This window comes from Acromyrmex echinatior, chromosome 1, assembly GCF_024713525.1.
Source record: "Acromyrmex echinatior isolate Ae372 chromosome 1, ASM2471352v2, whole genome shotgun sequence".
NCBI classification, from domain to species: domain Eukaryota; kingdom Metazoa; phylum Arthropoda; class Insecta; order Hymenoptera; family Formicidae; genus Acromyrmex; species Acromyrmex echinatior.
The window spans coordinates 24,655,836-24,682,038 of record NC_141852.1 but is presented as its reverse complement, the minus strand read 5'-3'; the positions used below and the strand labels follow the sequence as shown (position 1 = coordinate 24,682,038).

General features: G+C 37.4%; 1 protein-coding gene across 15 annotated transcripts in view; it reads left to right on the top strand.

Annotated features, from left to right (window-relative positions):
- LOC105144179 (uncharacterized) overlaps positions 1 to 26,203 on the top strand; it is a 72,998-nt gene that overhangs the window by 26,051 nt on the left and 20,744 nt on the right. For 7 of the 15 annotated variants that reach the window (XM_087406209.1, XM_087406196.1, XM_087406210.1 and 4 more), the window contains 9 exons: positions 10,466 to 12,207; positions 17,450 to 17,641; positions 19,291 to 19,401; positions 20,312 to 20,401; positions 20,640 to 20,726; positions 22,280 to 22,378; positions 24,704 to 24,784; positions 25,412 to 25,504; positions 25,883 to 26,117. In XM_087406209.1, coding sequence (XP_087262335.1) covers positions 10,498 to 12,207; positions 17,450 to 17,641; positions 19,291 to 19,401; positions 20,312 to 20,401; positions 20,640 to 20,726; positions 22,280 to 22,378; positions 24,704 to 24,784; positions 25,412 to 25,504; positions 25,883 to 26,117 — 2,698 coding nt within the window. In that variant the 5' untranslated portion in view covers positions 10,466 to 10,497. Of the gene's footprint in view, positions 1 to 2,761; positions 4,520 to 10,465; positions 12,208 to 17,449; positions 17,642 to 19,290; positions 19,402 to 20,311; positions 20,402 to 20,639; positions 20,727 to 22,279; positions 22,379 to 24,703; positions 24,785 to 25,411; positions 25,505 to 25,882; positions 26,118 to 26,203 lie in introns of those variants that run through there. The other 8 variants (XM_087406194.1, XM_087406206.1, XM_087406220.1 and 5 more) reach the window with 8 other exon arrangements.

Here is a 26,203-nt window from a genome sequence, read left to right as displayed (position 1 = left end):
CATCAACTGTATTAGTTTGACAACTAATTTAAGTTCTAAAGTATCATGTTTGAAATACAGAATGTAAGTAAACTTCAGCTTTATGGCGAATGATATAGAGAAGGTTCAAAGTTTTTTTTTTGCTTACAATTTAGAACTTCGTAGTACCAATCATATAGATTATACAATCATATAGATTATACTATCGAAAATTTTCGCTTTGAATTTAAATGACCCGTTGCTCGAGAATTAATTATATCAAAGTAGGACGCAACATAATTCATAATTCAATTTCTATTCTCACATTCTAAATTCTCGACGCCGCTTTGGCAAGATATCGATAAAGAATACTAGACCAGTGTTTTCCTCGTTAGTCGAACGATTCTCTCAGGAAAGAACTACTCCGTCAAGTGCAGTTCGTTGCATACGCGGATCCGAGCGCAGTAACACGCTCGCGCGAATTTTTTCTCCTGCATTTTTCTCCCGTTTACGGTATTGTTCGCGTCAGTTCGCGAGTATCAGCGAGTATCCGGCCGAGAGAAGAGAGAGAGAGAGAGAGAAAGAGAGAGAACCGGCACACTCGCGCGCCCGACCGCTTCCTGTGACCTTGGCGTCCCGGCGCGGCGCGGCGTACAGCGACGCCCGTTCTCGCGCGTCGGCTTACTGAGAAAGCGAAGCGAGCGAGACTCTCATTCATTGTCCGCGATACGCGATCGGCGATAATTGACGGAGCGGGAACGCGCGCTCGGTCATCTTCATTCGTTCCGCGGAATACCGCGAATGCCGATTCCTCGAGCGGTCGTTCAACTCACCGCGCGCACAACTCGCCTCGGACCACCGGCCCCATCTCGGCCGCTTCGTTCGTACCCGCTCGGATCGCTCCGTTTGGATCGCGGAAAAGCCTGACGTTCGTACGTCGCGCCGACGCGACGCGATGCGACGCATCTTTTCAAAAAAATGTACGACGTAGCGAGAAATGCAGTCGCAGTATCCGCGTTATCGCTTGATGCTCCGTTATCGAAAAACATGTTATTAGTAACATATAATAATGATAATTATAAACAGAATAATCAATAATAATTTGAAAGTCAATTTAGGTTCTGATAAGAGAAAAAATGTGTGTGTGAATCAATAAAAAATAGATGCCTTTAACTGAGCCAACACGGGAAGTCAGTGTGTAAGAATTATTATTAATTAATACAATTGATAATAAAAATATAAATTAATAAAATAAATACTTATAAGAATCTATCTATATAATAATCGTTATATAAAATTAATGTAAAGACAAAAGTAAGATATATTTTTTATAAATAATTATTTATAATTTACAGTACTAATTCTCAATTTTTCTCATTTTATGATATTATAATATATAATAATTATAGTAATGATGACGTAAAATTAAATAAGATATTGTCATAAATTTCGGATTTTTAGCGATCAAAAAATTTACTAATTTTAATACAATTCTTTTGTCTGGAAAGAGATTTTTTAAATCGTTATTTTAAAGAACTTCAAATTTTTACCTTTCTTATGTAAAATGATGTTTAACACAAAAAACGACAAATGTTTACTTGCTATTTGCACTTGTGATTCTATAAGAATGATCGTTTGCCAATCCCATCGCTATTACTTTGTCCGACGAAAATTGTTACGAAACCTATTTTGCAAGTTAATTCCGCGGATCCAATAAAATGCAGATGTTGCAATATTCTATTCTTCATGAAATATACATACCAAATATTCGAGCAACCTGACAAAAACAACAGGCCATAAAGATTGACACTGTTTGACTTTACATTCTTTTTTTTATTAACTTCTGATTGAGAAATGAATTAATATGCGTTTAAATGTACAAATATACATAATTGATGACACAAAATTTAATTTATTTGCTCGTTGTGTCCAAGATATAAATAACTTACCTATCTTAAAAGTCAAAATTATGATGTCACAGATCTGATATTTATATTTTTTTGAATTTTTTTAGAAATATATCTGGTTCATTTTAAGCTAATTCAATTTGTAATACGTAACAACAATAAACAAAAGTAGAAATAGAAACAAAAATTATTGTCTCGTCCAATGGCCTTCAACTTTTATTTATATTTTTTTATTCTCTACACATATTCAGAGCTTCTAATTTCAAATAATGTATTATATACATTATTATTTTTATTATTATGATGTATTATACATACCATGGAAATGCCAAGCAATCGCTTTAGCGAGGTTTCAATCAAGCGAAACTACGCGTATCGCGGTTTCTGCACGCGACCCGCGCGCGATTTCGCGGTCGGAGAGCCATGAGAGTATGACCGTCAATTTCGCAGTTATTTTCGAAACAAAGCGCTCACGATCGACAGCTGCGAGCGCGTAAAAGACCCGCTCTTATACACAGCTAAGTTCGTAAAGGATCGCGGCGCGTCGCGCGCCGCTTCATTCTCATTACGCGCCTCGCGTGCATAATGCGTGCGATGGGCGGGAGTGAGTAAATGTCGTGCACTGACATGCGTACCGCATACTCGGCTCGGTGGTGTCTGCCAACTCAATTGTCGGACAATGCTCGTTTACGTCGAAAAGTCGCGCTTCCTGGTACGCGGCACCACGCGGCGCGTACAACCAGCCCGCTTAGGAATCGCGCGACGCGATTTATATTAATTATTGCGAATTAACGAACTACGGCCGTTTTTCCCTAACGGCCTCGTTGAAACGCCGTTATACGGTCGTTTTTCAGATTTAGAGGAAGCAACGCCGATGAGCGATCGTAGCTGAGGCGACGAAGCGCGATATCTGATTAATGCAACTGCATTCTTGGTATGCAGCGATGAAAATTGCGAAGATAACCGCTGTAAATTATAAAAGAAACTTTATAAATTCGTTACAAAGTTAAGATTGGAATGTTTTAGCAACGATAAGTAATTTTCGAGAAAGAGAACGTAGTTGTGTATTGTTCCCTTTAAAAGAGATTATTTTTTAATATCCTCCTCGTTAATTTCTCCTGAGAGAAGAAGCGAGTTCTATAACGCGCAGATAATTGAGCAAACGTTTCTGAATCTGCGGACTTAATTCGCAAAAGTTTGTGATTTATTGGTCCATTTGTGGGGATATACTTATCGTAAAAGTTTTCACATATAAAAATTTGACTCCCAAGACTTCTAACACGATCGTCAAATCGTTATTTCTCATCGAGAGAGATCCGGATCTGCACCTGCAAACGATAAAGACTCAGGTCGGTTCGCGTATCATTTATACTTGCCAGTTAAGGATTCGTAGAGCCGTATATCAACGCCGTGTTCTTTGTCTCGGCAACATCGAGAGAGGTTGCATTCCATTTTTACGTTCTTACTCCATTCGAATCGCTACACCTCGTGAGACATTCTATCTAAATATTTATGCGCTCCGAAAATAGTCGGAGTACCATCGTATGTAATTTTAAGATGTATCAGGTGTATGGTAGTCTTTGTAAAAAGTGATTGGAATTGAAAATTTATACTTTTTGTATAAATGAACATACATATTTATAAAACAATTTAATAAGATTAATATATTTAACAATAATATTTTATAGTTCAAATAAAAATTTTCTTATATTTTTTGTCTTAATTATTTTTTAATAACATGTCTTCTCACTGAAATAATTTCTGATTCAGCTTCTACATCATCGCCAAATTTTTATATTACTTTCAAATATAATATAGAAAATCTACAATTGTTTATAATTTTTTATTTTAAAAATACATGCAATATATCCTTAAAAAATCATTTTCACTAATATTTTTCCAAAACGATCATATATCCATGAGAAACAATTACTAGAAATAATAAAAAACGAAAAACTGAATAAAAATCTGAAAATCATTTTATTCAAATATCAAATTATACAAATAATTAACATTTGTTAATTTACATTCCACGATTTATTTAATGAATATAACAATAATGTTTTATTTATACGAGTAATCTGTATCTATGCCTGTAAGAAGAAAAGGAGTAAAAATGCAACTCTGGATGCATATTCTACAGAAATGTACTGCGCATGCATACGTCGCGTCGATCGAAATAGAAATTGCGGAAGGCGACAGAATGGCGACGGATTAATCGTAAGACCGGAAGCTGCGCGATCATGTGTCACCGCTCGGCACCGTTCGCCATCTCTATTTTCCATCCGCGATCGGAGTAAATCGATCGGATTTCAATCCTTGACATAGAATGTCAAGGATTAATAAAACGAAGTTCTTACATTACAAGATACTTTCTTCAAAAAAATAAAAATTTGGATTTGTGTCAGTGCAAAAATGTTATTCGGGGAAATAATACTCTACGAAATTCTCCGAAGATGAATTTCGTAAGATGAATTCAAGCTTTAAGTTCGTGTCGACATGAAAAGAAAAAAAATTAAGATTTTTCTCTGAGGTAATACGCGTGAGATACAAACAAGTAATGCTTGTTTGCATTCTTGGAGAATTGAATAAAAGAGGCTGGAGAAATGATTGAAAAATGAGAGAAAAGAAGAAAAGAGCGAAAATACACGCAAGTAAGTAAGGCTGAATACGTATATATGTATATATATATATATATGTGCGAGTGGTAAAAGTGCATCGGCCGTTTAATTTCGGCTTTCTTGACGCCGAAAATATTCGCGCCACACTTTTCTCTGCGGCATAGCTTAACGGCTAAGGAATTCCTGCGGCAGCAGTGTTGCCGGTGTCGGTTACCTAATTATAGTTGCACATAGAAATCTGTAAGGGGACACCGTGTGCACATCCGCAACAGAAAGGGAGTGAAAGAAGGAGAAAGAGAAAGAGAAAGAGAACAAAGCGGGACTGCGCTTTACGCATTCGGCTTGTGCAATGAAAGCGCACATCGTGCGTGAGACACGCGGAAGGTCGCGTCTGTGCGTGCGTATATCGCGTTTCCGCGGATTTATTTTTCATGGATGATTTAAGTCCATGGCAGGAAAAATATAATGGTGGAGAGATTCTTGATAAAGCTACTTTTAAAATGTTAATGATTTAAATTATATGTATTTGATTTTTTAATTTATTTGATTATTTTAAAGTATATACATATATACAGTAATAGATAAAATATAGAATTATTTATTATCTGACAAATATATATTATATGTAAATTTATTTACATAATAAAGTAACTACTTTTAAGCTAAGCGATCGAAAAACATTTAGATATTTTATTTTGTTTATTATTTATTGTTGTTTGTTAAAGTATTTATTCACTACGTTGCAAAGAGTAGCTCTATGTACAATTTTTTTTTAGAAAAATTATAAATTGTCGCAGCTGTTATTATATAATTGCTAATATCCGAAATATTTCACTAATTAATTCATTGAGGTGTGTTTTCTGATTTACTTGGAGAAATTGAAAGGAGTCGCAAAGAAGGAAATGCGCAAGTAGCTCGGTTATTCGATGATTTGCGTGTTCTAATTTGACATAGATATGTAAAGTAGCACAGCATCGTTGCAGATCGAATCACTGACACTACGTTATTCCGGTAAAATGTTATCGAGATGAATGCCTATCACGATCAATCTAGACAGAGAAGCGTCTGCATTATTCATCAGCCTTTGGGCGAAGCAGAGAAGTAAAATTTACATTATTGATTACGGGCAGAAAGCTATTACATCTTCGTAGGACACGGGGTCGCAGTCATCTGACGATGATTCCTCACACAGATAAAACGTTGCGTTGTGTACTCCTTAAATCACATCATTTAAATTAATCGTCGCCGTTTTCATCTAGCATTTCACGCGATTCCCGTATCGTGTTAGTGGATTAAAATGACTAACAATAAGACAAGCCCGTGATGTTTTGTTTACAAATAAAAAAAAACGTAAACTCTTGCTCTTACTTATTACTTGTTAAGGAATAATTACAAGTTAATTAAAACATAATTAAATAAATGTTGATTTTGAAAGAACTCAAAATTGATTAAGATTTAAAATGTTCGTCATTCAGTATCTTCGCGAGTGTATTGACTAGAAATAAAAATAAAAATAATTTTAGCTCCAAGAATAAATCAAATATAAATAAAACACACCTATATGAGCCTTCGCGGTTGTTAGTGCGTAAATAATATATTTAGATGATAAGGTATAATTGGTAAAATCCATTGGAATGTACTTATCAACTAAGTTAATTTGTTTTAATGTAAAAGTTGCAGTTAATTTAAGTGGTAAGTACATTTCAATGATTTGCGAATTATATCTTATCGTCTTATAAATATATGATTTAATTTCGCACTAACAATCACAGAGGCCTATATAGACATTTTACTTATATATGACTAGAAATGTTTTCAACAGCACTTCGATGAAGTTTATCGAAAGTAACTTCGCGGACTCGCTCATTATCTCATTGACCGCGTTCGGTATTTACCGTGCTAGCTCTCGGTACCGTTCGAGAATTTAATTCCGTAACATGGCGTTCAGTAAATCGTGGGTGTACGAACGGTGTTCTTATGAACGCATAGAATCTCGCGTTTCCAGCTATACGCACGCCATAGGATCGGTATATTCTAAGGTATACTTAGCGGAGCGCACTTGTACCATAATATGGTTGCAACATTATAAGTGGCCACGAAAAGAGACAATGGCATGTGCAATGCATTCTCGCGTGCATTCATTGATTCGTATCTTAAGCACGAAGCACGAACCGATATGAGATTTAGTTATTTGGACCACGACAGCGATGCCGTCATATTTCTTGATGGAACTTAATTGCGTAAACAAGGCTCTATTTATTACGGTAATTTACGTTGCGATTATATCCGTCGTCTCTCACCGTAAAACGCACGTCGTGGACCCTAGACTTTTACAATATTATACCCAACACATAATTTGATCGCGTGATCAATTATCTTTTATTAGCGTGATGTTACACAAAGTTCTTATAATTTTTATGTGCGGGGTACGTCTAATAATAAATTATAATTAAACTGGACTAAAAACAAACTCTCGAAACATGTAACTCAATCTTCTTCGGTAAGACTTTGAATACTTCTTTCTACTTTTAATATTTGCTCAATTTTTTTGAAATAATTTAATAATTAAACTTGAACCTCAGACATCTCTCGCGTGATTTTTTTTTCCGTATTTTTTTCGATCAATCTTTTTGAAATGCTTTAATAATTAAACTTTGAACTCAGACGTTTATCTCTCGCGAGACTTTTTATCCATATCTTCGTGCTGTCTTGTCTCCTTGAAATTTTTCTTGACTTCTTAAACCTCGCTTATAATTCTCACCTCACAATTTGCTCTGGCAATCTCTTGAGTTTCACTTTTCTTGCGACTTGGGCGAGGGTTACTCGGCCTTACAGCACGGTAGGGTGCATATTGTGTGCACCTGTCGTTTGACCTAAGTAAGAAAAAATTCTGTCGACTCGTTGCCCCTCGTTCTACCTCTTTCTCTTTCTTCTTGATTTCCATAACGCTCACTCTCTCGTTCGCACACCGCATTTGGGCAGAACATTTTCCGAGGACGAGTACGATGTGTCCAGCGTGCGTCTTTGAATCGCGGTAGTGTGTCATTCTAAAAATAGAGAGAGGTTGAAACGAGAAGGAAGCTAAGGCACGAGAGACCGAGAGGTGGCAGGACGAGAGGAAAGGCATATAAGCAGAAGGAGAGTAGAGGCCACGTAGAAGCTGAAAGAGAGAAAGAGACACAGAAGAAAAAGGAGAGAGAGGGAAGGAGTACCTCCATAGTCTCGGTCGTGAACCCGAGGAACGACCTCGGTGAAACGTCGAGTAAAGAGAAACGAGCAAGTGAGAAAGAGTGAGAAAGAAAGAAAGAGAGCGGGTTAGACGAGAACGTTAAGAGAGGGAGAAAAGGCAGGATAGAATCGCGGGAGAATGATGTGGATGGGGTGGGATATTAAATTAAACAGCTCGAAAAAGAGAATTCAAAGGCGATATTGCGAACACAAACATATCAGCGAACACCTTAAAAATTTCATTCGCGATTTTGGATATCGTCCTGTCTCGAAAATGGAGAGAAACCAAGAAGTGAGCGCGGCGAAGATGTGTGAGATTGCCACTTTCTAATTTTGAACCCTCCGGATAGTGTCGGTTTACTGGATGGGATCGAGCTGGCCACCGTGTGGCCCTCTGTTTATAAACTCTTTCGGCTGGGGATATGTGTACGCAGCGCTGGAATTTTGTCAAATTACCGAAGAGAGTTACAGCGTTCAAGCAGCCAAGAAAGAAGATGCATGTTCATTAAAGTAAAACGCCGTAAATGAATTGGGACGCAAGGCGCCATACCTTTCTAATTGCAAGATTGTTTTCTACTTTCAATTCGCACGCTACGTAACCTGAATTAACATAATTTTTTAATTATAAATTGAAACTCGAGGAAATTTCAAATAGCGGAATCGTTGTCTCTATTTATCTTCAATAAGATCTCGATTTGGGTTTTGATTATTGAAATATGTACTTAACGCGCTGGATGTAAAAGCAGTTATGAATAACGTTTTTTTTTTCCTTTTTCTCAGAGTATTTTTCAACAGTTTTGAATTTCATATTTTGAAAGTGCATTCCGTCGCAGAAGCTTAAACGCGACGTTGCAGAATGGCTAATAATAGGAGGGTTGGCTTACCAGCCAACAACGCCGGTTTGCAGTCGCGACCGAGTCCTATAGAGGCGTAACTTCCGTTAATATCGCGACGGACTTGGTGCTCCTGGTGCGTCTTGGTACCCACACATCCGCGTATGAGAATATTAAGACAGCACGCATTCCACTGCGACGGTTTCCGCGATTTTATAAGCGGGACCGAGGGCTCTCGAAAGCGCATATCTACTAAATGTAGTAACGGAGCTCCAAAAATACGATACTCTAGAAAGTGAAGCGCTATTGTCAAAAAGTAATTTTTTAATAAATTATGTAGGTATATATTTTTAGAGTACAAATTTTAAGAAAACTTAATATCTATAAATTATAATTTAGTTAAATTGTCACATATGTGATTTATTTTTTCAATTTGTTATCTAGCTTTTCATGCAAATTTAGTTTAAGAATGGATGCAATAGAAAAATGTACAGAAATTGACATTGTACAAGAGCTTCTGTTTTTGCCGAATAATAAGTTCCTCGTAACTTTAACGATATATCATCGCCCACAAAATTATAATAATTGTATCAAAATATAAATTTCGACGAACAATATTGAATTGATCAGAAGTTGCCTGACAGGCACGTTACATATCCGTTTGACCATGATCTTGCACGACCACTTGCGCAGGTTTTCTTTTGCATAACCATAAACCGGCGCTACTTTATCGAGTGGCAGATGGTTTGCCATACGTGTACTTGAAGAGCTTTCCTTGTATTTCGATATGAAGAAAGTCAATTGCGCGGGTCGAGAAGATCGCATTCACATGCTCATATTATATCGAATAGAAAACGGATTATATGGAAACATATTAAATTATCACGGTTTATATTGAATTATATTAATACTAAAAGAGTACTAACGTTTTTTATTCACTAAAAGGAGAAACAAATAAATTACCATAAAAATTTTTTAAATAATAAAAAACTAAATATTTCAATATAAAAAACATAATTATTGAAAACTAAAAATATTCAGAATTCTGTCTTTTACAGAGATATAATATTAATTTAAAAATAAAAACAGTCAATAATGATTTCTCAATATTTCTAGTATTAAATATCTTCGTATCACAATTATTCTAATTAGTGATTATGAAAAAATTAGGAAAACTGAAAAAGAAAATTATAAAAGAGAATTATATTTAAATAAAAGTTTCCATTTTTGGGAGAATTTGTTTGCTTTATATAGTCAAAAGAATTTGTTTGCTTTATATAGTCTTAATATTAACATCTATATGTGTAATTTACTTTTTACGAGAATATACGGACGTGCTATGTGTTTTTATGTTTCAATATAAAAAAAATGTCGTTTTATTGAAATAAATGTCATTTTTATTATATTAATTAAGATGTTTATTTATTTTATTATGTCACTTAAAACGTTAATTTGACATGTTCCTTACATTTTTTCGTTCACAGTAGCCCGAAGAATTTTTATTTTATTTCGCACTTTCTAGCTCGAAATTACATAGGGAAACCGGTTGCTCATAAGTGTTATTTATCGATCCTACATTTTGCGTTCTCGTTGCCCAGTTTCATCTCTGTATTAATCCACAGTCACTTCTATAAATTTATACTCTTCTTGTGTACGAGAAAGGGAAAAGAGGTTGAGAGAGAGAGAGAGAGAGGGAGAGAGCTTATTTTTTTATTATTCTAATATATTTTTTATAAAAGTATTAAGATGTTGAAAAAATATATATAAAAGAGAATTTAATAGGATTATCGCATTAATGTTTTTCAAGAAGTGCTTGCGTAATTTGCACTTTAGTATTAATTAAAAAGGCATTTTACATTATAGTCTTTAAATTATCTTAATCTTCTTGATGATCTAAAACAATCGAAACTTTTTCCAGGTGTCCACGGTGTAATCACACGAGGAACCACAATGGCGGAGGTGGCAACAAAGAAGTCGATCAATGTAGTAAGTAGCAAGAAGAACGAGGTGTGCGGTGTTCAATCTAACAATGGTTTGATTGATTTGGATGATCTAACCACGAGTAACACTCAACTAATTTCATTGTGCGACGATGACGATCTCGTACTCACAAACAATACACGTAACGAGCTTGAGAACGACGACAAGAGTCTGCAGGAGCTGATAGAGAGTGAACTGGCCCTGAGGATCTGCTCGAGTAAAGAGGACGACGATGATGCCGTCATCGAAGAAACCGAAAATGTCATCTCTCAACCAGAGACAATCAAGAAAATCGTTCTGGACTGTCGACAGGATCCCGTTGATGTTAATGCAGAGTTCATAGCTGCCGAGAGCGGACACTATTCTTTAGTCGAGGAACCATATGGTCATCGGAATGGTCACGTGTCCCCACAGGTTAACATTGAAGTTGTAAAACCAGAACCAGTACGTTTCCATGATGAAGAAGAAGATCAGGCGTTTGTCGAGCAGCCGGAAGCTGGTGTTCCGCCGGTAATTATTCAGAAAACAAACGAAGGTGATCAAGAGTCAAACCACGACGAAGCTGTCGATGTTAGCAGCAACAGTGAGGAGTGTCAGGCGATTGTCAAGGAAGCTGTTCCTCCCTCGGATGATACAAACTCTAGCAATGTCACAAATGATTTCGTAGATGAATCGAACTCCCAGTCTTTCCCGATTTCTGCCAGTTGTCCCGTAGATAAATACCAATGGAAGGAAGAATTGGTGCTGAAGACACTCGATGACGTAGATCTCCTTTGCACCGACGTCGAACAGGAAAGAAAGAATGCAGATATTGATATTCCGGATTCCATGTTGTATGACCCGACGACACTTCTATTTGGCATGACGGTCGGTCGGTTCCATAACTTTGATGAGGAAATCTATCTACACAATCCAAACCTTGTTGAAGAAGTGAAAATCCCTTGGATGAATAAAGAGTCTTCCACGAATGAACATATCGATACGCTTAATGATTCCTATGCAAACAATTCTGTCGAGGAGGAAGAGAAGATTCCCACATCGCCGATCCGTCGGGATAAATCGTCAATCTCCGAAACGATCCAAGAGGTCGATTTGAAACTGGAGGATTCTCGTTTCTCCGACGATGTCTGCCAGTCCGAGATGTCCGCGGAGATGGCCAGCACGCAGGAATTCCTCGACATAGAACGCCGTGTGCTAAACGAAGAGATCGATCAGGAACCACCGCAGATTGTGATATCGTCAGAGATCGCCGAATCTCAGGCGACGTCGGGATCGATTCTGGAAAATGAATCGCCAGAGTGTCTCGTTGCGGAAGATACGCAAAATCTGGTAGACGAATCCTCGAGCGAGTTCTCGGCGTCAGACTCGACTTTTATTGAAAAAACCGAGATTGTAGTGTCTGACACGAGAGTGATGATCTTTTCGGAAACGAGACAACTCGTCGCCGAGCAGATCGGGAATCTCGACTCGTGGACCACAGTCGAGGAGGCCACAAAATCGGCAGACGCCGAAGAACTACAGAAGGACGCGCCAGCCGCGACGGAACGTGACGCGGTTAATGACGCGACGAGGGACGATAATGAAGGGAAGCAAGACGATTACCTTGCACCCTCGTCTCCCCGTGCGCCCCTGGCCACACCGGACGAGACGGAGACGAGCGATGTTTCTAACGCCTGTGACGTAAGTGTGCTTTTTTCGTGAATTAACTCGATGCCCGCTCGAGCGACGAAGGAGCGGCTCGAAGGAATGACGCAAAAATGTCGATAGGATCGTGGTGTAAAAATGCAGAGTGTAATATTGCGTATAATGGCGACTGAATTGATTTGTTGCCAATATTTGATTAACGGCAAATAATTTTTTGAATTTGAATAACGGCTTATAATGGTTTTCAAGATTTAACTAATCTCTGATTAATCACACAAGAATTTTAACGACATCCATGAAAATGTTACATTTCCGCCGGTATTTCGTTTGTATTTCAAAGCTGTCTTACGTAATATCTTAAGATATTAATACTGATTGTGTGCGATATTTTTAGTCGATTCTTATATTTAAGACTGTCTTAAATACGATTTTAAGTTAAACCAATCAGAGAGTATTATCTTAAGACATTATTTAAGACGGTCTTAAAATAAGAACGAATTATTAATACCGTCCTGTGATTAATTTACAACATATATTTTAAGATATTGTATGTATACTAAAGACGGTTTTAAATATGTAATAAGAAGTGACTTATATGAAATATAAGTCCTCTTGTTTATTAAAGTTTTTTTACATCTTATTGATAGTCTCTCGTTTACATTTGCATAAATCGAAACTTCGCACTCGCGACTATTTTCACAGTAAAACTAATTAATATGTCATTATCATAACATTGTGACGATGACGTCTACGTCGTGTAATATTTCTCATGAATATAAAAAATGTTGAGAAAATTCACAGCCTCGAATGAGAGCACGAGCACTTTCCTTCGAGCCACCGCATTTGTTTGCACAGGTAGGAGTAATAGCTCTTATGATTCAACGAAACAATTAATGCCTGATTTGTTCCTGACTTTTGTCAACATCACAAGCGAGATCATTGCACCTTTTAAAAATTAATCGTTTTTTTGTGTGGTATTGCTTATCATTATCAATCAAATCAAACGCTATAATTCTGAACGTCGTAATGTTTTTGACTTTAACCATAATTCAAATTATATAGGATGATTAAAAAAACCATTTAGCATTTATGGTAGATAATATTATGTGTACTATCCATTAACTATTATATATTTATTATCTAAATACTGAATGGTTTTTGTACACTCTGTATAATTTATGTACCTTGATATCGATAGGGTTGCTTTGCGCTTGTGACGTAAAGCTGCAAACGTAGAACGCGTCTCGGGTACTCATATTCCGCACGTTGCGCAAGAGAAATACAAGCGCCATAACTTAACAGCGTTCAAGTTGTTGCTTGCATCGGATAATTCCTGCGAGCGCATTGTGGATCCGATCCTCCTAGCAATTTCTGCAAGACTAATTGCGCCATCGCTCTACGTAACTCCTACGCATATTTTTACACGTTAGGACGATTAATCTCGTTTATTCTTTTTTCGACAATCGGACAGCCTCCAGGTAAGGGATTCTCGCGAATGCCCGCGGGTATTCGCACAATCCGCGATATCGATGCGCTAAGTTTAGTAAATTTATGTTCCTCTCACTATTTATAGCATCGCAAATCGCTAAAGGAATAGCATCAACCTTGTCGATTTATTTGATTAATTTTCCAACCTTCGTCACATATTTATAATCACGAATAAATACATTCGAATAATTGATTCTCCCCTTTCTTATGATTGTCGATTTTCATGTATAGTATTTCTATGTGTAATCGCAACCTCGATATTATACTCGACATGCCTTCCGCAACAATTCATTACTCGCAAATCGTAAATGTGTATTATTTACCTTTATCTCCTCGATACCTCCTTGAAGGTACACTCTTCTATGGTCAGCAGCGCATGACGATCGCTCACACCACAAATCTCATGCAAATGCAAGATCTGCAGTCACAACGGAAGCCGGCTTATCGCCATGAATTTCGTATCAACTCGCGAAACACTGCTTGTAACAATGATTCAGTATTCGTATACTCGACCGAATTGAAATACGTGGGATACTAAATTCTTCGAAAACTCGAGACGCTTTTAGTAAACCTTCCTTAATTGGTAACAATCTCTTAAACTCATACATTCTGTATTCCGTATGGAGCAGTTTGCTGAGCTTGATAATTATATCTTAAGCGATTTACTTCTTTGGTTTCTACCTTCATTATCCGTAAATACGGTGTAGATTTAAGGAAAGATAACGGCCATTTTTGTGATTAATTTTACTGCTAGGCATGGTAAACGGCGGAAAGGATTTAAAACGGAACAATCAGCGATTATCTGCGAATAAACAATTATTTTAACTCGTCGAACTTATGCTTGGTAAATTAGATTTTAAAACTATATTATTTACAATATTTAAAAAAATTAATCAAGCTCCTGAAGCGAAACTACCAAGGCCACTTGCCCAGACGGATGTTACTAGTTAAGGGCTGATCAAGATCGAGATCACGTCAAAGTCAATCGTACGCTGCGCGCAACCTCTTAATGGCGTCACAATCCTCCTGTCGCTTCCTCTTGCAACATTCCTCGCCTCGGCACGGTTCTGCTCGCCGAGCAGCTGAGAATCCGAGTTCTTTTACCTGGCCAACCGGCTCCACGTGCCTGGTGGAAACGGCCAATCGTCGGCAGCGGAAAGCCGCATGCTGCGTGCTACGCTTTGGAGAGCATCAAGTTTCCTGAACCCGTTACGAGACGCACGCTCTCCTCGGCACCTCAGACATCTCTGAGGCATCACGCAGAGCGGTTGTTCGTTCACGTCCCGAGGAGTGGTGATCTCGAGGATGATCATCGATCAGGTACGACCTGGACGACGAATCGGCTTGATCTATCTGCTGCTGTAGGGTCGCGATAAAAGTTTGTGAGGGAGGATAAACTCAAGTGTAAGCGGGGGAGGTGCGCGCATCAGACGACACGGTCGTTGAACAAGAACATTCGCCTTTTTTTTCCTTTGGTCTCTCCTTGTATTCTTCTTATGTCTCTCTCTCCCTCGCTCTATCTCTTTCTCTTTCTCTCTAGCTTGCTCCCACTCTCGCTTCGGTTACCAGCCATCTCGTTCGCGCTTGAAACTCAGCTCTGACCGCTCTTTCTTTCTCCTTCTGTCTTTCGTTGGCTTTCGTCGACCCCGTTGCCAAGGTGGACGCGCGTTCGTCATTCTGAATGTGTGGCTGGTGTCGGTGTTAGAGGCTGCTTGCTCCGACCAGCGTCGGATAAGGCCGAAAAAGAAGGACCAAATTCTGTGTTCGGGGTGATATAAGTTGTGAACTGATGGTGATGTGATTGATATTGCTTTCACGTGAAAGTTCTCAGCGAGTACCGTGGAGAACGTCGGAAGCGATTGTCTTCCGGTTTCTCGAGACGAGACGAGTAATCGAGGTAGCGTAAAAACTCGAAAAAACTTCGCTTTTGTGATCAAATAGAGAGTGTGGAAGTATAGGTGGAGTACCGTAACCTGCTGGTGATCGCAGGGAAATTTTTGCGATTGTTCGGAAGGACCTTGAGAAAGGATTGGGAAATGTTGGGAAGTGTGCCAGGATTATCCTAAAGTGACAGTTTTCAGAGCATGTTTCATGTGGTTTCTCTCAAAGTCGCTTTAAATTTCTTTATTGTTAAATATTTAAAATAAGAAAACAATAGTTCGGTCAAATTATTATAATTATTCCCTATTTCTTTATTAAACAAGAGTTTATCAACAGATATTTATTAAAAGGATTCCTGTAAGTAAAATATTTTCGACATATGGAGCCTTTTACTTAAAAATTATGCAGCATATTCTGCCTTTATATCTCTTATCTTATCGTTTACATTTGTTCATTTTGAACAATGACGTAATCGTATCTCTTGCCAATTTCTCGATACTGGATAATTAATAGTCAAACGTCACAGTTGAGATTGTGTTGGTACGCATTATGTCGCGTTTTACGCTACGCTCGCATGGTTCATATTCCGTTCCGGAGTATTGCTTTTCGCGCGTGCGGCTTATCGGAAATCTTCCTTGTCGGACGGCCACAGCTGTCGGGCAATTACGCCATCGTGTATAAATCGTTGGAGCCATGAAAACTTGACGCTCTTATCAGTCGTTTCTAATACCCGCGTCTGAACAAGCCGTTGCTTTCGCGTTTCGACGGCACTGAAGCCAAATCGCCGTGCTTGACGGAAGAAGACACGTTTTTTTTTTCTCTAATCTATAATCCCAATTTTTATAATTCTCCATCTTTGTTTGCATTCTTATCACGCATTCTTTTGGTAATTACTCCTCATATCGTGTTATCGTAAAAAAGCGAAGATTATTACCAGCTGGACAATTATGAGTTGAGTCGAGAATCACGTAGGCGGATGACGTTTTAATTGCGCTGTACGATATCGGACTAGTTTCGCTCGTAAATGAAGCCGTGCGTATTAAACAAATATTCCATCTGAAATCTTGCCTAACTAACGCGTCGATCGCTTTATGCACGCTCACGTACATCGAATGACGAGAATGAATCAGATCGTCGGAAATAATGTGCGTGATATGAATTTATGTCAGAACGAATTTCGGAGCTGTAATCTGTAAGGTAAAGAAAACGTTTAATTTTTCATCATGAAATTGGCTACGCTCTTAGCAAAAATCATGAAATTCAATTTATTCTCCAATACGCTTTTTGGTTGACGTCAATCCAGCTTTCGTTTTCCATATATTATATTTAACCCGTAATAGTTTAAGACCGAAATTTTATGCGCGTCGAATAGGAAATATATTTCAGAAAAATTCTTCTGCGCGTGAAGGACGAAGATTTATCTCTCATAGAGATGAACATTGGCTGAACGTCAAAAGCAGGCGAAACTAACGTAATGCGCACGCTAATGTTACTCTTTTCACTGTCATGTACTTTTACATTCGACGGGGAATATTGCGTTACCACACCGTGAAATCGATATTATTGCTTGCAAATCATGTTTGTTGGGCGAATGTAAACTTCCGCGTCGGACCGCAGAGACCGCGTTTCACCTACCTCGGCGTGCGCAGTAAAGACCATTGAATCTTAGCGGCACAATGGCGTATGCTAAATCTAGTTCTTCCAAGTCTATTCCTTTCCTGAAGAACCGCGTTTCCGCCTACATTAGATCGCGAAAGAAACATTTAATCATGAAGAAATGACCCAAATGTCTACTTTAATCGATACTTATTCGATACTCGAGAAATCTCCACGTTAGAGTCGTTGAAAAAATGATTCCAAATGTTTACAAATGTAATGTATGCGTCTCTTTTCTATTTTTCATTCGTAGAGCGAAAGTCGCGAGGAAACGGTGACCACGAGTTCCACCGTAGTGACCTCCTCGAAAGGTGGGACCAAAACGAAGAAGAAGAAGATCGAGGGCGTTGCTGGTAACGATGCCACCTCGCCGAACCTTACGCCGCGCACAAAGAAAACCAAGAAGAGCAAGAAGAGCGATCTCGAGAAGGAGAACATCTCCGTGGTGAGTTATAAATCGTTTTGATAGACGCGCACGTGTGCACGGGATGTCCCGCAGCTATCCTTTCACCGGTACGTGTTCTCTAATCGTCGTAGCGTGGCAGCGAAGTCTTGCCCGAATGAAAATTTGATAGGATATCAAATCAGAAAATTCTGTTGAATTAAACTTCACATGATATTAATCGAAAAAATCGAATTTCTATGTATCCACTGTAAAAGCCTTGTCGTTATTATCGGTTTATCGGCATTTTCGTTTGAGAATGATTTATCAGATTGGTAAAAGGATCGGTGAATGAACAAAAACCACGATTGTTCTGGGACATGCTGTGTCACCCGACTATATTGTATCTACTAATTTGCTACGTTCTGTATTGATTATTGACAAGACATATATATGTCAACGCGATTTTTCATCAAGTAAACGCTGGTCATACCGGCCGCTATTCTCAGGAAATATAATTGAGGGCGGTTCTCCGACATGTGCGAGATGCGCGAGATGCGCGAGTACGAAATCACCGTGCGTGGAACCGTTATCACGCTAATTATCACTTTACCCGGTAAAACTCGCCACTGGCGCAGTCGCGCCGGTGAAAACCGGAAACTCGCGCTTTTGGTATCGCATCTGCATGCGTCGGCTCGCTGGCTTTTCCGGATTTCGTCGGCACAGATAGGAGCGAGTTTTCTACCGTCTGACGCTCTTCTTAGAATCAGGGATCTGATACGTGATCGCGACAGATATCGGAGCGCTATTAAGTAGAGCGCGGACGATATCGATCGAGATTGCGACGTTTCCTTTTTTTTTTGCGGGACTCGTCCTCTGCGCGCAATTACAGTCAAGCTGCAGTGGAGTAGTTTACTTCCGTTCCGAAAATCACGTATGATGTTAACATCGGTAGAAAAAAAAATAATTAGACGATATTACTTTATTAAATAATATATTTAACATTTCGATTAGTTGAACGAAGAAGAAAAACATTGAATTTGTGCTGTTATTATATCATTTTACATTTATATTTTTTATTAAAAAATATAGATTATACTTATGTGTAATGCTTCTTTTATATGATATCGTCTAATTACGTGCGGACGTCTGTGCGGACGAGATTGTGTAGCAAATTATTTATATATTTTTTTTAAAAGAAGCTTATGTCTGTAAATGTAAGGTAAAAAAATTTGCTAATGAAAGCTTTTTGTACAATACATATAAATATTGAAAAAAATACATCAAAAGTAGCTACTCAAAAGATAGTTATAATTTAAAATATCATAAGCGGGCGTAATATAAAGCGTACAGTAACACAGTCAGTATTAAAGATAGAGTCCAATGTTAAGTGGTCGACAATGTAAAAATGAATAAAAAAATAAAAATTAAGAAACGAAATGGACAAAGTTTATAATTTATTAAGAAAACATAAGCATGATTCAGAGGGATATTAAAGTGTCTCTGATTGTACTTCTAAAAATTGAATTGTGAAGAATGTGTCATAAACGAAACGTAGACTCGACGTGGAGCGTGTAATAATTAATTATTTCTATCTTTGATTATCGTACTCGACTAACGGCTCGGCGCAAGTTAGCAAGTAGACGCAGCTTATTAATCTCTCATGCAGTTGCATGCTCAGTGTGTTCGTGTTTCTTTTGTTTTTCCATCAGAACTGTAGCTTACAAGACGCAAGCATGCATACGGGCACTCAGCGATCGCATTCGGAGATGATCGATTTTTCCGCCAAGGACGATTTATCGAACGTCAATGTTAAGTCACTGGTAAGTTGCGCTGAAGCGTACGTATCTGAGAATTAACTGCAAATTACACACGCCAATAATTACAGTAAGAAATGTAATTTAATCCTCAGCTCTTACAAGTGTCGATCTAATTTTATTAATGGATATTACGCGTCTTAGAAATTAATCTTTATGTATGAGATAGCTTACGTTCAAATTATTAGAGAATTAACATGGAATTCATCGTAAAGAGCACTTTTGACATTTAAGACAGATCTTGCGGAACGCTCTCTATTCTCAGACATTCCTTTTTCCTCTCGTTTTCCTGACTTCTCTCGGCACCGAGCTGTTTCCCAGCGACGAGCCATTCGCGCGTTGCATTTATGCGAGATGCAAGTACTATTTTCTAGCTTTGTTTCTTAGTCGACGAGATGAATAGACGCGCGAATAGAGATTTCCTGACCCCGGCCACTCACCAAGTGATCTACTAGACGTGAAAGAACGGCTAATATGGGCTTTAAATAATTAACGGCGGGCGCAGTAGATGTACAATTAAGCAATTAAAAGTTACTCGTACCTATGTTGTTTGATTAAACCTGCCGACGAAATTACGTTGTTACTTTCGGGAATTGCATGTGTAATTTTGCCCCTCGCACGAGCGTGATCCAGTGAATGTTAAAATTTACCCAAGCAAGCGTAATGGAGTCGATATAACGAGCATATCTTGTAATTCTTTCACAAAGTAAAGAAATATATTTTTCCTTTTGAAGTAAGTTCGAGCGAATTATACGTGTGAAGATCGGTACCGATTAATATGTAATTAAATAACATAAATATTCAGCGAAAATTGTAGTTTGCGTAATTATTATTTCGTGGCTGCGTCCTGAACGTACATGTTTGTTGTTGCATGTTTACTGATCCGCCTGCATTTTTGTTCTTTTTGCGCATGCAGACACAGAACTATGTCTCGGAAACGAGTCGTAGTGATCAGGAGAAGTTGTGCAGGGAGCGGATAGCGACTGGCGTGTCCATCAAGCAATTAGTAAGTAACAACCATGTAGCCGGCATGATCGCGTTTGCAATGAAAGGAGACACATGAAGTAGACACATTAGATAGTGTCGCCAATTACTCCGTCATAGTCTTTTCTTCGTAAAATTAAAAAGGCCAATTTTCTCGATCGGCGAGATATCGATTTAATTAATGTACGCTTTCGCTACAAATCTGCTTCGTTAATAGCATATGTGATACATTTGTCAGATATATATTTTGTCACTAACAGTGTCGCAGCTTTGGCGACATCTCGAACATGAGTGACGGCGATCAGGCAACTTTTGGGAAAGCGAACCATACGATGGAAATTGAAGAGGTTTGTATATTGTATTAATTCGTCCAAACACGTATCGCGAATGTCTCGTATTTGTTTTTGTCCTGGTCGATGTAATTGAAAGCGATATTATAACAGCCATGCAAATTTTGGATAATTTAAATTATTTAGCAATCTTTTTTCATAAAATTTTTTTTCAATGAGAGATAATAATCTTAAAATTATATTTAAGAAGATAATAAGATTCTTCTAAAAGAAGATTATTTTTTTATAATTATCTGAAGAAACCGCGTTTTCCTGATAAATGTATCTCGGTAAAAAATTTTTCATGCATGAATATGTATAAATATGTATAAACATACATAAACATTCATAAATATTCATAAACATGTATAATTATATGTACATGAAATATGTTGATACATGTTTATACATCCTTCTTCTTTTTTGTAAAATTAATTTTTAGTGTAATAGAAATAATAATAGTAACGTAAAAACAAAAAATAATTAAAGAGATTTTCGCATGTTTGTTTTAGAAAAAAATAAGTTTGAAAAAAATGTAAACAAAATTACTCATATATAATTTTATATTTAATTATACATAAATAATTTTTTTACATTTCTTCAAACTTGATTTTTTCTAAAACAAATAATGTGAAAATTACTTTTTTAATTATTTTTAATGTTTTCACATTACTATTATTATTTCTATTACACTAAAAAAAATGTTACAAAAGAAAAAAGAATGTATGAACATGTATAGACATATTTCATATATTATACATATTTATAAATATTTATGCATATTATACATATTTATGAATATTGTTTACGTATATTTATACATATTTATACATGTTCATGCATGAAGAATTTTTTACACCGGGTGTGTACTTGAATAAATTTTCATTTATACCTTGCAATATTTTGTAAATTTTAATAATTGGTATTTTTTATTTATTTATATTGTTTTATCGTGGTAATAAAAAGGATCGGTTACTGTTAGACAAAATTTGCAAGCATGCGAATGCTTATTAACGATGTTGCAAATTAATTTCGGGCGTATGACAGGAATGAAAAATGCATTGTGTAACTTTTGTTGTTGCATGAGTCATTTTCGACATTTGCTTTATAATGTGGCGACAATATTACGTAAATTCCAAGCAAATAAACATCCTGATAGTATACTAATAGTCTAGAGTGCGAGTTCTGTGACACAAATTTCTAATAATAGCACAATTGTTTTCTGAGTAATTATATCTTTATAGAAAGTATCTTTTTACGCGAGATAATGAAGTTTATTTCCAACAAAGCATAACTTCGTTATCTTAATTAACGTCGTATCAAATAATGTTACGAAGTCTCGTGGCAATTAAAAATAAAATAATAAGATGTCATCAAAATTTGAAATATTTTTTGCAATTGAAATATTTTTATTTGACAATTTTAAAAAACATCTATATAATAATTATAAAATCTTTATTTGGTGAGGCGGTTCCATTATCGCTTGCGATCAATATTTCACAGAGCTCGCGTCTCTCGAAACGACTCACCGCTAATTTGTATTCTCGTTGATGCTCTCGCCCCGATCGTAGAAGGCGAGGTCTATGGGTGATCTGAGAGTATGCGAGCAGGGTTACTCGCGGTTTACCAGAGACGCACCCGTCTTCGCCAGGGTGTCGGTCAAGGCCCTCGTAAGTACCTCTCGTAAACGGCACGAACAACATTGAAGTCAGTCGAGCGAATGGAATAACGTTAGATAAAGCGCGAGCTCAGTCTAATGAAACTAGAACTTTATCAAGGTTCGCAATCGGCAATTTCTACTCGGGAGTAACGATCTATAGAACCTCTCGCGGTGGGCGTGTAATCGTTCTATCCTACGGTATTTGGAGGCGGCTGATTACGCATTTACCGCGCTTGCATTAATTGCGAATATTTAAAGCGAAGCGAACGCAACGTCCGTAGCTTGAACGTTGTATTCGAACGTTCACGTTGTTGAAAATCCTCGTACGAATGACAATTTTTTTTTTTTTTTTTTTGGAATAATTTAATAATAAAGAATAGCATAAAGAGATCTTTGTAAAAATATTCGGATAAATATTCTCCGGAATAAACGCTCGGTCAAGTACACCGCTACGCATTCCGAGAACTCGCCGCACGTATGTCGGAGTAGTTTACCGTCACGCTGCGAATGCCGTCTCTCCATTTATGGAAGGGCCGACTTGATAATAACAGACTACTTATTTGCCCTACTTCAGCCGATTACGGGGAAATGCAGGGTCCGGATGTCGATTACAAGTTTTTTGCCCCGTATTATCGGTCACGCGGTTATCGGTTATTTTGACGTGAAGCTCACCTCCCGATGAGAAGGCACCATCTAGAATACCTATGCATTCCGTCGAAATTTCGTGTGCTTCCTCGCATTTTCCATCGCAAATACGGAGAGAAAAGCGGATCGACCTTCCTCGTGAATTAGTCAATCGAGATCAAAGCGCTCGTTAAACGTCGCAAAGAAACGTCAGCCATTGCTTTTATTTTGAATGAGCGAAATTGAAACAAGCTAATTTTATAATCGCTTCTAAAATGAAACAAATAAATAGCAAACAATAATGATAAGCATGTAATAAATAAAAATTATTCTTTATAAATTCTTTAAATAGAATCTTACTTTAAAGAGTGAAAATTGAGCCTTAACAAAGACTCAGTCTTAACAAAGAATGACTCAATGTTCAATCTTTGAACAGTGAGATTTATTCTAAAAATTTTAAAGAGTAATAAACGCGAGATGTTTACGTTTTTAAATTAAATTAAAATTCAAGAATTAAAATAACGGCGTTTAAAGTATGGTACTTTTCATTTTAATGAGTCTTTATGTTTTATTCATACCTAAAAATTACATAACTGATAATGTTTAACTTAATGTTAAAATTCCTTTTATTCCAATAATTAATAAGAAAAGAGAGAACGTAATATAGCATAATAATTTGTTAACATGATACATCGCATAAAAATATGGCGTTAATGAAGTACTTGCGTTAGAAGATTGATAATGTAGACCAACTAAAAGTTTGCGATTATTTTACCGAGGAATACACCGTGATACATTTAATAACGTGTGATGATGCCGAAGCAAAGCCAATTTGAGATAAAGAGTGAATTCGTGACGCAAAGTGATCGTCCGACGTGATTGAACGGTAATTCTGCGCTACTTCCAATGTTGTTCTTTGTCCGTTGTTCGTTTTGTTCGTTCCCCTTTTCCTTGGTCATCAGACGCAGCAGTTGGCACAGCTTCGATCAGCGATTAAAACGCCTCACACGTACACCATACGAGCCAAAAGTAACTTATTTTCTTGCTTGCTACGGTAAAAAAGATTTCTTTTTTTTTTTCTTTACACAAGAAATCGTAAATAATTCAACGCGAGAAACAGGCTGCGAATACAATATTCAATTGCATTAGGGAAAGACCGATTAACAATGCGGTGCTTCGTATAGTAGATGTCTTTATAAATATTAAGGCTTAATATTAAGCCGCAATATTAAAAACGGTAACCCACCGACGGTTCTTCGTAGAAAATCGTTTTCTCTTACGTACGTTTCGTCTCAAGAACATAATGCATACGTTTTATTGAGTGTACGATAGAATGTTGGCTTGGAAAAAGGAACAAATTGATACTCTCGAAGGTAAATATTAGCCCGAGGCATCGTCGCGTTGTCTCCTCCAAGAACGCACGCTCGTCCTCAACCGCGTGAGGGATATTTCTGCCAATGCGCAAATCGCAACTTCGAAATTTCCGGTCGCGACATTCGATGACACCATAACTGCGGAATGTTGCAAATCCGCTAACTGCTGCGTCCTGAGACACGGTAATCGGCTTACCGTGTCTTATCCGCCTGTGTCTCTTTTTACACCAAACCATACTAACGCGCGGTCCATTTCTTCTCATTGTTGCGACGTTACCTCTTCCCGGCATGTGAAACCCTAAATTGACAATCACTGAAACCAACCCCCGGGGAGACAGAGGGCTTCCTATTGTAGTTTGGCAAGTTTAACGAACGAGGGTAAGGACAAGGATCGAGCATGCGAGAAGCCGAAGCTCGAGGTAAGACTCCGACGAGGAAAAGAGAGATAACACCTTAGCATGATAAGGTCGGTTCGTACAGAGGTACAACCCGAATTTTTTCCTCTTTTTTTTGTTGCTTTTATTGCTCTTAAGAAAAGATAAAGACATATGCTTCGCTTGCTTAGCTTGCGATTGATTTTATTCGTTTTCAGACCTTTGTACGATCTTTCCTCGAAAAATAAATGTCATCCTCGTGCAAATCAGAAATTGTAATATAGAAATGGAGTTTAGTATTGTGTTATTACGTAATTACACAACAATATTGCCTTCTTTTGATCAAAATTATTTTTTTAAGAGAATTATTACAAATTGAATATTTCAATCATATATGCAAACAATTTGTAATCGTTTAATAATTTTGCACGTACAGTTTCCAATTGCGCACGATGATGACTTGTTTGAATCTGCTTATTTTTTCTTTTATTTCTGCTTGCATTTTATTTTGACAATAATAAAGGTATGCTGAAAAATTTTCTTGCTTCTTTCATAATGCTAGAAAAAATAAATGCCTGCGGAACGTATTTTCGGGTATTTTTTTTTTTCTTCTTTCTAAACTTCTTGACTGTAGTGCTTATTATCTGATATTATTGCCGTTTGTATTTACAGAAATCGAGCTTTAATAAATTCGACGCTCTTAGCAAGAAAGTCCTTCATGTGCGTTCGGTTGATGCGGGGAAAGTCCAACAGCAGTTGAATGCAGTAAGTGTTCATTATTTATTTTATATTAAACTTAAAACATTTGTCGCTACAATTTTTATTTTGCAACCGTAATTTGTAGTCATACTTAGAAGTAGTTTGAAACGAAATAAATGTAGAACAATTTGCGTGTAACTAATCCCTTCGATATTACTTCACATTCGAAAATAAAATCTTTCCTAAATTAAACTTGTTTTAATATAAAATTATTATTTTTTTGAATGATAAATTTAACTGCGTTAAATTCCAAGTATGGGAATCAATACGCGTGCATTTAATCGAATCGAATCAAACCTAGAGAATCGTCCTCTCGTTTCTTCGTAAGCGGGGAGAGTGAAAGTTGTGAAGGTGCTAATTAATTGGCGCACTGGTGCATTGCAGGTGGGTCAGAATGCCGATGCGAATACGAACTGTCGCAGCTGTGGCAAGGTCGTGTTCCAAATGGAGCAGACAAAGGCCGAGGGTCTGGTCTGGCACAAGAATTGCTTCCGGTGCGTGCAATGCAGTAAGCAGCTCAATGTGGACAATTATGAGAGCCACGAGAGTAAGCTCTACTGTAAGCCACACTTCAAGGAACTCTTCCAACCGAAACCGGTCGAGGAGTCCGACCAACCTGGTAAGATGATTACCATCCTGCGCAATATTAATCTGCTTAAATGGATCGTCTTTGCGAATTGCTCGTTAAATCTTAACATAGACGTT